Source organism: Pleurodeles waltl, chromosome 9 (assembly GCF_031143425.1).
Source record: "Pleurodeles waltl isolate 20211129_DDA chromosome 9, aPleWal1.hap1.20221129, whole genome shotgun sequence".
NCBI classification, from domain to species: Eukaryota; Metazoa; Chordata; class Amphibia; order Caudata; family Salamandridae; genus Pleurodeles; species Pleurodeles waltl.
Window position 1 is genome coordinate 404268264 of NC_090448.1, and position 14087 is coordinate 404282350.

The 14087-nt window shown below is 44.1% G+C and overlaps 1 protein-coding gene across 2 annotated transcripts in view; it reads left to right on the top strand.

The window, feature by feature from the left end:
* GPR137 (G protein-coupled receptor 137) overlaps positions 1-14087 on the top strand; it is a 131744-nt gene that overhangs the window by 21650 nt on the left and 96007 nt on the right. For both annotated transcript variants that reach the window (XM_069207145.1, XM_069207146.1), the window contains exon 2: positions 10324-11500. In XM_069207145.1, coding sequence (XP_069063246.1) covers positions 11129-11500 — 372 coding nt within the window. In that variant the 5' untranslated portion in view covers positions 10324-11128. The remainder of the gene's footprint in view (positions 1-10323; positions 11501-14087) is intronic.

Here is a 14087-nt window from a genome sequence, read left to right on the forward strand (position 1 = left end):
TAGAATTATTAGGAAACAGTAACCTCCTGGTTACGTTGGGTAAAATGTTGATGTGTTGTCGACCATGTCCCTTTTAGACTACACTAATGGTAAATGAAGGGCTCATGTATTACTTTTAAGGTCATTCGAAAACTAAGTCTAGTGGAGCAGGTTCCTTAGTCAGATTTGCTTTCACTCTTATTTGGGGACAAATGGTACATTGAACAATCTAATCAAAAAGGAACCCATGTTGCTGCTTTATGGACATCCAAGTTACTATTGACAGTGTTGACAGACGTGTTCTTTAACCAGTGTTTAAGGAATAGTTCAGCTTTTCCCTAAAGACTCAACCAGTGTTACAAAACTGTAATACAAGGTCAGCTCACATGCAAGATTGACCTAACTAATGGTGTACAGCAAGCATGTGTGCAAGACCCACTCCTGTTTAGCAGCTACTGCAGACATTCTTATAATAGTGGAAATTCATATTGATTGATAGGTGATTCTCATTTACTTTTTAATGAATGCAGATAGGTTATATGTATAGGGCGGCAGTGGGATATCGCGGACAATTGTGAGTTTTGATAAATATTTTGTGATCAGTAAATATGTTGTGTGTTCAGCTAAGACAAAATATATAGTTTTAATGTCAAATAATTTACTTACCTCCTTAATTTAAGGGTACTGAGGGCTGATGTATGAAACTCTTTTGTGGTTGTAAAGCATGCAATGTGCTTAATCACAAGGTGTGCACCTGCAAAATTGTATTTTGTAGTGTACTAAAGGTACTTTGCAAGTTGGAAATGTCTTTATGGCTCAGCAGGAGCCTTAGTGACTCATTCCTAATGACAAATGGGGGGGGGGGAGGGTTAAACTAAAAGGGGCACCTCCCCTCTTACGTTCAATTCTGAATGTAATGTGGTTTTATGTTTGTGACCACATTTTCAGTTTCAATCTCCTGACCAATTACCCACACCCAGCATGGGGTAGAAACTGATTCACAGAGTGGCAACGTTCCACCTTGTTAAATGTGGCAGCAGCACCCTCGGATGGAGCAGAAGGTGGCCTAACGAGAAACCCCAGTTCCTTTGAGGGACAGGGCTGCTTTTAAAAAGATGCTTCTGTGTAAGAAACACGGACACAGGGATAGATGTCTTCTGTTCTCGTAGGTCTCAGTCCCTCCATTACAGAGTTTTGCGATCTCCTTTGAATATACATTTGGCAGTGCAACTGATTAGTACATCCATCGCATCGCAGAATGAAACCCAGGTTGCAAATGACTCAGTACATCAGGCGTAGGAATAGAACTGGTCTCCCAGTTCATATTTGAAAATTACTTTATGTAACACTGGTAATTGGGAGGCACACCGTTTTAATAGGGAAAAGGGGACGAAGAGTTCCACAAAGTGTAAAGAACTGCTTGACCTGTTCTACTGAGATCCTGTTTGTGGGACCAAAGCCTAAGGTATGACTGAAGCTCTGGAGTGTTCTCCAGGCCCAGCTCTCCCCATTCTGCTGCATTGCTCTTGCTCCTGTCTTCACTTTGCCCCCCCTCCCCTTTTTTGAGTGCCTTCTCCTTGCTCTTCCCCCATTCTCACTCCTTTGTCCTTGCTTCCCCCCCATTTTCTGTGTGCCTTATCCTTGCTTTTCCTGTGTTTTCCACTGCTTTCTCCTTGTTTTCGCCCATTTTTGTGCTTTCTTGCTTTTCCCTTGTTCTCACTGCTTTCTCCTTGCTTTTTCCCTTGTTTTGTTTGTGTGCCTTCTCCTTGCCTTCTCCTTGTTTTGACTGCTTTTTCCTGGCTTTTCTCCCCTTTTTGTGTGCCTTTTCCTTGCTTTTTCCCCTGTTTTCACTACTTTCTCCGGGACCTGCAAGCGCCTGGATACCTTGTCAGGGTGATTAGCCGAGCTTTACGAATCCGCTTCACAATTTCCAAGGTCATTTTCCATTGTGGCCTTACACCCTGACTTGGAATTTATGGGTTTGGTTTTTAGGTTTCACCTGCAGAGAGCTTCAATTGTGGTTGCGAAGTCCTAAGTTAATATAAAAATCTTTAAAGGAGCTAAAAACCCATCCCTGCTTTGCCCCTTACTTATCTGAACTTCCTGCTTCAGGCCTCGAAAATTCTACTCGCCCAATAGCTGTGGTGAGTCATATTTAAACAGGTTGAACTATTTTCAGGACCGACTCTACCCTTCTGGCGAGTTGACAAAGAACAGGTGTTGTGTTCAGTAAGAAAGTGCAGGAGCAATAAAGATGCCTTTAAATCTAGTGATTTCATCACATTAGCTCTGTGTTCAGAGTCAGAGGCCAGAAGTCAGTTTGTCTTTCAATTATTTTTCCTTTTGATTGCAGAGTTCCAGGATTTTGTAAGGTGAACTCTCTGAACTGCTGTACAAAGAGTTATTTAAATTTTGTGTGTGCAAACATTTCAAAATAAATTTCAGTAGTTGTGAAAGCCCATTTTTTGTACTTTTTCTGTGTGATGAAAAAATATTAAAAAAATTTAAAAGGATGAAAACAAATCACAACACTTTGCCTGGTGATTTGCAAATGATGCATATGATTTGTGAAACCCAATTTTCACAGCTTATTGTTAATACACTATATAGTATTATAATTGAAGCTGCATGGTAGTGGAATGGTTTTAGGCCATTTCTTTGAAACTTGTTTTCTTTAAATGACAGTGTGCTGCCACATCATGCTTTAGTAATAACATAAACTGAGAAACAATCGTGCCCTGATGGCAATGTTACTAGTAAACTAAGAGTCAAGTCGTGGATCGTATGTCCCATATATGTGGGCTAGATTCTTATTATACATGGAGAAAACATTTAGGGGGTCATTACCAGTCTGGCGTTTACTAGACCACCAGACTCGCAGATGGCGGTCGGACCACTGCCAATATGGCGGTTTGAGCGCCACATTTCAACCTTGGTGGCCAGGCCGCCAGGGAATCGCCAGCTCCACCAGGATCGGAGATCTTTAGTGGTCTGGAGATGGTGGCGGTCCTAATCCGCCAGGGCAGCGCTGTCCTCGGGTTTATGGCCCCCTTCTCTGCCAGCGGTAGCACTGCCATGAAAATGCTGGCAGTGAATGGGTCCAGGCGGCCCAGTACTGCCCATGCACTTGGCATGGGCAGTGCACTTGGAATGGGCAGTGCCGGGGCCCCCCTTGGCAGTTTTCACTGTCTGCTTCGCAAAGAGCGAGCATTGCAAGGGTACTGGTGCACCTAGGCTACAGAATTGCTGCTAGCTCGATTACGAGCCAGAGACAATGCTGTAGCCTGTTTCCTGCTAGGCCAGCGGGTGGAAACTCGGGTTTCTGCCCGCTGACCTATCGGTAAATTCTTAATGGGGTCAGCGGGGAGGTAGCCTGTGTGGCAGTAATCTCTCAGTTGGAAGTTCGGCGGACGGTCAAAACTTATTTTAGGGCATTTCTGGGGAGAGATCACCTTATTTTTGTAAGACCCCTCTGCCCCAGGAGGGGCAGAAAGCCCAGAGACCAGTGAAGATTTAAAAAAAAAAAAAAAATGTGGGGATTTGGCCATACCCCACCCCAAATAAATGAGGGCAAAGTTGTTCTGCCCACCGGTGGGCATATGGGGCAGTTGTCCCCGATCCACTCCCCTGGGTGGGGCAAGAAAGCTAACTAGATGACAGGGAATAAAAAAAATAAAAATAAAAAATAGTGGGGCGGTGGCTACCAACCAGTATGGGCATGATTATGCCCCCGCCCCAACTGAAGGGGGTAACAGCCTTTCAGCTCTCCCCCCACACACTAAAACATCTTATCCCATGGTAAGCAAGAGGACATTTGATTATTTTGGGTTTTGGTTTTACATTAGGGCCATGAGAGCTTGGCTAACTCTCAAAATCATCCCACTTGGAATGGTGAGGACTGCACATTTTGGACTTTGGGACACTGTCATGTAGAAAAATGTACGAGACCTAGACACATCTGAAAACTAAACATCTGGGTGAGTTCAGGCTGGTGTGCTTCACATGCACCCCGCTCCCTTTTTTTTACCAACAATGCCCTGCAAACCTCCAACTTTGCTTGAAATCACACATTTTTCCCCACATTTTTGTGATGGAACCTTCCGGAATCCACAAAATTCCTACCACCCAGCATTGCCGCATCTATACGATAAAAAGTCTGTCCTACTTGTCAGCCTAAAAACCTTTTTAATTTTTATTTCATTTACTCCCCAAACTGCCCTTTTGGACCTTCTTTGTTCCCTCCCATTTTAAACATGTTTTTGGCTCTTCCCTGTCACAGGCACTTGGTCCACCTACACAAGTGAGGTATCATTTTTATCGGAAGACTGAGGGGGAACGTTGGGTGGTAGGAAATTTGTGGTGGTGCGGTGATCCCACACAGAAATTTGGGAAAAATTAGATTTTTTTTATTTATTTTTTTTAGCTAATTTTGAGGTTTGCTGAGGATTCTGGGTAACAAAACACTGGGGGATCCACGCAAGTTACACCTCCCTGGACTCCCTCTGGTGTCTAGTTTTCAGGAATGTCTGGGTTTGTTAGGTTTCCCTAGATGGCTGCTGAGCCCAGGACCAAAAACACAGGTGCCCCCCACTCCTCTCCCCCACAACGCATAATCAGGTAGTTTTGTATTTGATAATTTTGATAAGTCCAGGTAGTGTTTTGTAGTATTTCCTGTTGCGGGCACTAGGCCTACTCACACAAGTGAGGTACCATTTTTATCACAAGACTTGGGGGAGTGCTGGGTAGAAGGAAGTTTGTGGCTCCCCTCAGATTCTAGAACTTTTCATCACCGAAATGTGAGGAAAGTATATATATTTTTTTTTTTCTTTTTTTGCCAAAGTTTGAGGTTTCCTAGGGATTCTGGGTAACGGAACCTGGTGAGAGCCCCACAAGTTACCCCATCCTGGGTTCCCCTAGGTGTCTAATTTTAGAAATGTCCAGGTTTGCTAGGTTTCCCTAGGTGCCGTTTGAGCTAAAGGCCAAAATCCGCAGCTAGGCACTTTGCAAAAAAACACGTCAGATTTCAATGTAAAAATGTGATGTGTCCATGTTGCGTTTCCCATCACGGGCATTAGGCCTATCCATGCAAGTGAGGTACCATTTTTATCAGGAGACTTGCGGGAACACAGAATAGAAGAACAAGTGTTATTGCCTCTTGTCATTCTCCACATTTTTTCCTTCCAAATGTAAGACTGTGTGTAAAAAAATAAATAAAAAAAAGACAACTATTTGAGAAATGCCATGTAATTCACATGCTAGTATGGGGACCCCGGAATTCGGAGATGTGCAAATAACCACTACTTCTCAACACCTTATCTTGTGCCCGTTTAGGAAATCCAAAGCTTTAAAAAAAAAAAAAAAAAAATATATATAAATTTTATTATTAATAAAGAAGGGTAACATACAACAATGCAGTAAAAAGACAGCCTAAAGAGGTCAATACATAAGGATAAGGAATCCAAGCCCCATCTAGTCCCAGGGGCCACCACCTATTATGTAAGAGCGCCAAACATGTCTCGAGTCTTTCTGTGGCAATAAGCCACATCAAAGTCCCCGCAGATCACTAGGGGTCTCCAGCCTCCACCAATAAAACGTCAGCATCAGTCCAATCTTGAGGCAGTTCACAGCTTACTCTTCGGGCTATTAACTAGACATAACCGAGAATAGAAAGGGGAAAAGAAGGCAGGCAGAGAAGAACGCAGGGCACTGGCAGCAAACAGATTTGCACTCTTACCACATCGTGAGAGGAGAGTGAAGGCACCCAAAACAGCAAAGCACATAGGCTATCATGTACTACGCACACACCCAAATTATAAAGCATCCAGAAAGGAGCGCAGCAGAGCCCAAATATCCCGAAGACGGGAACCCTCTGGGGTCAACTCCCAAAAAATCAGCAGCTGTTCTTGAAAAAAGGAGGCGTCGCACAGCCAATCAGATCCACGCGGGGCCGACCCCGCCCCCAACACATGGCAACCCTGCCCTTGGCCAAAAACAGGAGTAGGCCCACTAACTGCCTGTGGGTCCTCCTCACCTCATCCACACAACCAAGTAGCGCTACTCTGGGGGAGAAGGGCAGCCTCAAGCCAATCCTCTCCTCAATCATTCTCACAACCTCCACCCAGAAAGCATGTACCTCAGCGCACTCCCACGCAAGATGTAGAAAACCAGCCGCGGGAGCACGGCATCGCTCACAGCATGCATCGGCACGCAGGCCCATCGAGTAGAGACAGCTAGGGGTATAATAGAGGCGATGCAAGAATTTGAAGTGGATCAGGTGAAGTCTATAATTGGGGGATAAAACTTTCATATGCTCACAGCATCTTCGCCACTCCTGCTCAGATCTAGGCTCACCCAAATCTGCCTCCCGGCGCACTCTAGCAGACTCACACCAGTCACTCCGCCTCTCCTGTATACAATTTAGTAATAAGTTTACGCGGCGACTGGGCGCAACACAGCACCTCCAAGGCCCGACACTCCACTGGAGGTTCCGTAAGACCAGAGAATCGAGCACGTAACATTGCGCAAGCACGCAACACATACAGCCGCTGCAACGCTGTTGCACATCCATCATCCAGCGCCTCTCTGGGGGGAAATCAATCGACCATTCACAAACCAATCACCCAGGGCAGTTAAACTAGATTCCCGGAGAAAATCTTGCAGTCTAACATTTCGAAACATTTCCAGATCCGCCACCGCAAGAACTGGCAATGAAGGAGCAAAGGGGAAGCTCACCACAGAGCAGCTCAGCAGCACCGTCCTAGCCCGAGCGGCGCACATCACCGTGTCAAGGCCCCGCACCCGAGACCGGGAATGATGCCCCAGAACACGGACCAAGTCGTCCGGCCACACAGAATCCGACTCAGGCGCAAGGTGCGGCAGATATCGAACCGGATGCAGCCAGTAATATGCAAAATGCGCCTGAGCGCAATAGTAATATAGCTCCAAATCCGGAGCAGCAAGACCACCAAGTTCAAATGGTTGCTTCGGCTTCGCCCAAGCAATACGAGGCTGCCCGCTGGCTCAGACCAGTCTTATCAGAGCAGAACGGAGACGCCGCAAAAAGCTCGCAGAAAGTGGGATAGGGAGGTTAACAGACAGATACAGAAATTTAGGCAGAATCACCATTTTCGCAATGGCAATACGCCCAATCAGCGAGAGCGGCAGCGAATGCCATGCCTCCATCCTCCCCTCTAACCACAAAAGTGCCTTACCATAATTAGCCTGCCATAAAATCTCCACACTGCAGCTAAGCCAAACTCCCAAATAGCGAACTGGGCCATCCGCCCATTCAATTGGGAACCGGGAGGGGAAACTCGTCACCTCGGCCGACAAGGCCAGCACCACAGACTTGGACCAATTAATCTGAATCCCAGAAAAGGAACCGAAGTGCACTATTTCGTCTAACAGAAAGTCTAGATTGCTGCGCGGTTCGCGGACATATAGCGCTATATCGTCAGCATACATGGATATTAAAATGAGCCGCTGCCTGAACGGCAGGCCCTTCTCATTATGGTGCTGTCGCAGCCATGCTGCAAGAGGCTGCATCGCCACAGCAAAGAGCAACTGAGACAAAGGGCACCCCTGGTGGGTCCCCCAAATCCAAATGTTTTCTTGATACCTATTTTTCACTCTTTATATTTCACTAAATGAACTGCAAGGTGCAGCTCCTTTATTGGCTCTGGGTACCTAGGGTTCTTGATGAACCTACAAGCCCTATATATACCCGCAACCAGAAGAATCCAGCAGACGTAACGGTATATTGCTTTCTAAAATCTGCCTTAGCTGGAAAAAGTTATAGAAGAAAATTTGGACAGAAATGGCTTTTTTTTTTTTTATTTTTTTTTTTTTCACCATCAGTATTTTTTTATTTCAGCTGTTACTTTCTGTAGGAAAACCTTGTAGGATCTACACAAATGACACCTTTCTGAACTCAGAATTTTGTCTACTTGTCAGAAATGTTTAGCTGCCCGCGATCCAGCATTGGTTTCACACCCATTTCTGTCACTAACTGGAAGGAGGTAAAAGCACATAAAATAGTAAAAATGGGGTATGTCCTAGTAAAATGCCAAAATTGTGTTGGAAATGTGGTTTTCTGAATCAAGTCTGCCTGCTCCTGAAACCTGGTAAGATGGTGATATAAGCCCCCAGACCCTTTGTTGATGCCATGTTTAGTGAAAAAAAAAAACACAAGCCTTCTTCTGCAGCTCTCCCCCCCCCCCCTTATTTTTGTTTACAAAAAAAAGAAAAGAAAAAAAATCCCTGTATTTTGTCTAATATCTTGGTCTCCTCCAGGGTAACTCGCAAACTCTGGGTACCTCTAGAATCCCTAGGATGTTGGAAAAAAAGGACGCAAATTTGGTGTGGGTAACTTATGTGGACAAAAAATGGTGTGGCCCTAAGCGCTATCTGCCCCAAATAGCCAAAAAGGCTGAGGGGGAAAAGGCCTGGCAGCGAAGGGGTTAAAGAAAAATCATTTGTATAATTGGGTGTTGTTTTATTGCAAATTGTTATTCTCTCAGTGACTTATTAACAGGCAGTCACAAGTGCAGTTATCTTGCAGGCACTTGGGTCATGATTTGAATGGTGCAGCAGGTTCAGTGGCACCAGGACCACAGGGTGTCAGAACCCCTCTTAACACAGATTATTGCTAAATTTTACTACTAAACAGGCTGTCAGAAGTACTGTTATCTAGCAGGCACTAGGGTCATGTTTTCAGTGGTGCAGCAGGTGCAGTGGCACCGGGAACAAAAACTTAACACTTATTATTGATATATTTTACATCTAAACCGGCAGCCCCAAGTGCGGTTATCTTGCAGCCACTATGGGCATGATTTGAATGGTGCAGCAGGTGCAGTGACACCAGGGCCGAAAGCTCTGGGAAACCCTCTAAACCCCAAATATTGCTATATTTTACTACTAAAGAGGCAGTCACAAGTGCAGTTACCTTGCAGTTAAAAGGGGCACGATTGAATGGTGCTGCTGGTGCAGTGGCACTTTACTAACCACACATTTCTGTACTCAAATGGCATATTAAATAAGGTACACATTACAAGTTGGGAACCCTGGGTTATTAATTGAATAATCATCACAACCTAAACAACTATTAACAGATTATCTAATTTAAAACAAACAGTATTATAAACTTTTTCTAATATTTATAACCCAGTTAGTAAGATAGAATGCAAAAGAAAAACAAAGCTGAAACCTATTGGCTTTGCCAATGCTTGTCCAAGTTGACGCTTAGCCTGATAGAATTTTTAGTTATAATCAAATGTTCGGATGCTTCCACCATAGCAAAACAATAAGTTGTGGATCTGGAGAACACTGGTAATATCGAGTCACAATGTACGATGCTAGTGATTGCATACAAGAATGTTATGAGCAGAGCTTTATTGGGCATTAAGTGTAATAGGCTGATAGAGAGGCAAAGCATTAACACGAACCCCTTATTCACCTGGCACAAAAAGAGTTTAGGACACCATTTATCAATCTCTGAGGGCCCAACTTTGTGATCTAAATAATAACGCCCTTCATAGGCCGCATTAATATTTTTCTGTACAGGGAACAAACATGGTTTCGATTCACTCGGGTGACTGAGTTTCGACAGTGCACCGAGTTAAGACATCATCTGTATGCTGAATTTAAGGAAGTTGTAACCGAAGCTGCTATTAAAAGAATCTCGAGTGACAATCATCTTTGAAGCTATGCAGTCATATTTTAGTTCAAATTCATTTTACCACCTAACCAGTCCTGTTTTCAAAAGTGTCACATTAAGTCAACCAAAATATATATTAACCAACTGTGCTTTTCCCTGTTGAGATGGTAATGCAGGATAAAATATGACTTTTTATTTGTGGCATTGTAAAATATTGTTAAAATCGAAAAACTTGTAAATCTAGATTTGAGCTTTATTTTGTAGTATTTGGAAAGTTATTCGCGCGTTGGTGGAGTATGTTGCTTTTTTTGAAAAGTTTGTTTTAAAATTGTGAAGGCCAGTTGCTAACAGAAAATTATTACATATTTTACTAATAGCATTTAACATAGTGTAGAGGGTGCATGCAAATTCATGTCTACATTTGTCAACCTTCTTTACTTCCTTTCTTGAAGTTCTTTTTAATATGGACAAAATGTACCCCATTCTGCCCAAATCCGTATTGATGCCACTATTAAATAAGTCGAGGAACACCAGATAGGCATCCCTGCAAAGAGGCTGAACAAATGGGTCACTTGAAAAGACCTTCATAACGTAACCCTAACAATTCCTCCTGGCTGTTTTATTTTTGTTAGGCCTTACTTCAAAGCTGCCAAGATAACCTCACCTGATTTCTTTCTTGCTTCTTTCAGTCACCTGCAAGGAGGTCACGCGGTGGAGCTCCTGGGCTGTGAGTGCAGAAGTCCTGTCTGGCTGGAAATTGGAACCTGGAGTCATTGTGGGGCACTGAACGCGGTGTCCTGTACTCTGCACACAGGCTCTTTGTTTGTTCAAAAAGACATCGAAGGGGGCCGGGCTTGAAACAGTGTTTAGCATTCAGCATGTCAGGAGCCATGCCTGGTGGCTTTCTACAGGATTAGACTGAGCTCAGCAGCGGTTTACTTGGCTACTCTTATCCTGGAGAGTGGGACTCCACTTTTGGGAAGCGTCTGGGTCCCAGCTTGATTATCCTGTTCTCTTCTGGATAAATGGGATATGGATCAAATGGTACTCGGGTGCCTGTGTGGTGCCAAACAGTTTTGGGAGCTAAAGTGAGCCAGAAGTGGGGACTCCAGGCACAACATTGATGGTTTCTTTGAATGCAAGTGTTGGCCTGTTAAAAACATTCTCACCACTCCATCTTTGGCCAAGAATGTTGATCTTTTCACATTAAGGAGCTGCTGTGGTTCAAAGACACCCATGGACAGGACTGGGACTCACAAACTCGGAGGACATTCATCCTGCAAAGTCAGCATATTCTGCGCATCCATTATGCAGTCTCGATATTGCTCTGGTGTGTTGGTGGCCGAGTATGTGACTCATCTTGGATATGAAATTGTGGTTTTGGATAACATTCATTTACATTTGTTTTAAGGACATCTAGCTTGGAAGCAGATTGAGAGGTAGTCCTATGCACGTTCTGTTTTAGGTTACCTGCCCTGCAAGGAGCTCCGTGATATGCTTAGGATGCCTCCCTCAAACAATCTCTCAGAGATGGTACCTCCTGAGCCACTGCACCCGGCTTTACCACCAGCTGTCAAGCTTGGCCTCACCTCTCTGTACACAACACTATACCTCCTGCTTTTTCTGTTTATCTACACCCAACTGTGGCTGGTGCTGCTTTACCGACACAAGAAGCTGAGCTATCAGACAGTGTTCCTCTCACTCTGCCTCCTCTGGGCGGCACTGCGGGCCACACTCTTCTCCTTCTACTTCAAGAACGCGATCCAGGCCAACCATCTTGGCCCCTTCCTTTATTGGCTCCTGTACTGCTTTCCGGTGTGCTTGCAGTTCTTCACGTTCAGCCTGATGAACTTATACTTTGCCCAGGTAATTGCGGTGGGTGGCTTGGGACTCAGGCCCTGAGCTGTGGGAGGGACCGATAAATGTCTGTAAATGAGCATGTTCAATGTAATGTATCATGACATGAGTACTCCTTTTCATCAATTTCTGAAGTTTCCTCTTCAATTTATGAAAATCCACGAGTTTCTATGAGCTTATTTGTGAGTTTTTGGCGCACACTTTGAGCTTCTAAGTGCACCTCGGGTGGACTTCGTGTTGCACTGCCTTAGCTTACCTATATCTGTCTCTTCCTCTGTTACTTTTATTCCTCGTTCTAACTTCAGTGTCTGGTTGTCTCTGTATTTCCCTTATTCCTGCTTCTCCGTCCTGTTTCTGGTCAACACTCCTGTTTTTCGTATTTTGTTTTCACCTTCTTATCTCCTGATTGTAATCGTCCCACGGGGCAGTTCTGACCATGTCTGAGTCCCTATATTTAGAGGGTGATTCTTCACCTCTTTAATAGAAGTGAAGGCTCAGTTGCTTCGAGAAGCCACACGGTGTGAGCTGATTGCTAGATAGTTTGTAGAAGATGTTTTCTGGAAAGTAGTGACAGTGACACTTGAGTGAGCACATCCAAGGAGTAGGCAACCCCCTTGTTGTTGCGTCCTGATTGCAAGACCACTATTAGTAGGTGCGCCTTCAGCACTGAAGTTGTTGAAATTGAGTTACTGTATTGGAAGGTAACCAGCTTTAACATTCAGCGCCAGCTGGACTGGAGCTCGACAGAATATTCTGGAGCTAAGAACATGCCAGCTCAAAACAGCAGGCCAAAGAGCTGTAGCATAATCCAATGCTGTTCAGAGTTTTATATAATCCTAGAATATGAAGCATATGATTGCAAGTGAAGCGCGTTGAAGACCTCTTCACATGCATATGTGAAGCACACTTTTGCCTCTTATTGCTTCTTCTCGCTGAATCAAAAATGCTTATTACCCTGGATCCATAATGACCTGGTCATATCCGAAATCTAATTATGTATACACCTCCATGTTGGAACAATATGCTAGTTTGAAAATCTGGTAATATTATTCAGATTGGTAGGAGCCATCTTCGAGGGCGCCTACTACCTGCAGTGATCTAAGAGGGAGGAGAACTAAGGCGCTATCACTGGGAACCCCTGAGATAAGCTCACTGTGGATGGTAGAGTAACTGAACAGTTCAAGCAGCCACATGCGAGAAAAGAGGAGATAAGTTACCACAGTGCTGGTCTCCATGTCGGTCACACTAAAGCGGCTTGGACTAAAACAAAAGTGAGTGCTCCATTATGGGGTTGTTAAGGTGACAGCACAGTGTGATTATTTGTGCTTCTGAACAACAAAGGGAACCCTTGGAACAGATTTTCTTCTACTACCAAAGCAGACTGAGCTCAAATCTGGAAGTGGCTTGTGTAATCTTAAACCCTCTTCCTTATTCTCGATTCTCCTTTCTCTAGTGCTCTTCCTCTTTTGTTGCTCCTTTTTTGCTCTCCATTCGGTTCTCTGACTCCATTACTCCCCCAGCCACTGTTATTTCAGGGTTTGCATTCCCCTTAATTACATCACTTCCTTCGCGTATTTATTTTATTTCTGATTCCCCTTGTTTTATTTTTTCTGCCATCTCTTGTGATATTCCTAGTACCCCATTCTGAATTTGAGCTTTATTCCCGTCTCTCTTTCGCTTATTTTTGAGTCTTTAATCATGCATTATTGGGTACGAAGGGAGGTAGGTAAATGTACTCGGAAACTAGTAAATGTACTCGGAAACTAACTAATGTGTTGTTTCTCCTCTGGGGATGATGGAATTAAAAAGGAGACAATGAAAGTGTTTGTTTCATGATAGTGAAAATGTTTGCTTTATATTTTGTTTCACATGTTGCCAAAAGATGAGTGTAACCACCATCTGACATGATTTAGGTCGAGCTTACGATGTTAATCACCAACCGTGCTATTTCTATCAACAACATTATGTAAATAAGAACTTTGCAAGTTCAGTTCCTCGGTGACCTTCTTTGTCTGAAGGGCAGTTGTATTGGGGCGTGGGAACACTATAAAAGCCTTCTCCAGTTTGCGACTACCACATGTGGCTGTTTTACCCTGGTACGACTAACTGTAAACCTGTGCACATGGGGAGATGGACTTGCAGACCTATATGGCTGCATGATCGATGTCTGCAATATTAGATTATAATGTAATATTATTGAGACACTTCTTGGAGCCACATCACTCCATGACACATGGTTGCAAAACCTGTGCTGTAGCCCAGATTGTTTTGATCGACACCTCCTCCACAGATTGCAGTTTTGTGATCTCTGGTATTGAAAATTGGTAGCTGAAAACTAATTTCATAAGCGTCCTCTATGATGTTGATCTTGGTTTTTATGGATGGGACAACACTTGTCCTCGATGAGGCTCCATGGAAACTCCAGTGATGGTGTTGTTGCACAGCTGTTAGAGAGTCAATGTTTTTTTAAGGTCGAGCCTGTGTAGCATGCGCTTGCACATGCGTATTGCTTGTTTGGGTAGAGCTTCATAGCATGCACTTGCGCATGCATATCACTTGCGAGATGCTGTAGTAGTTAGAAAAGGGCTCGGAGCCC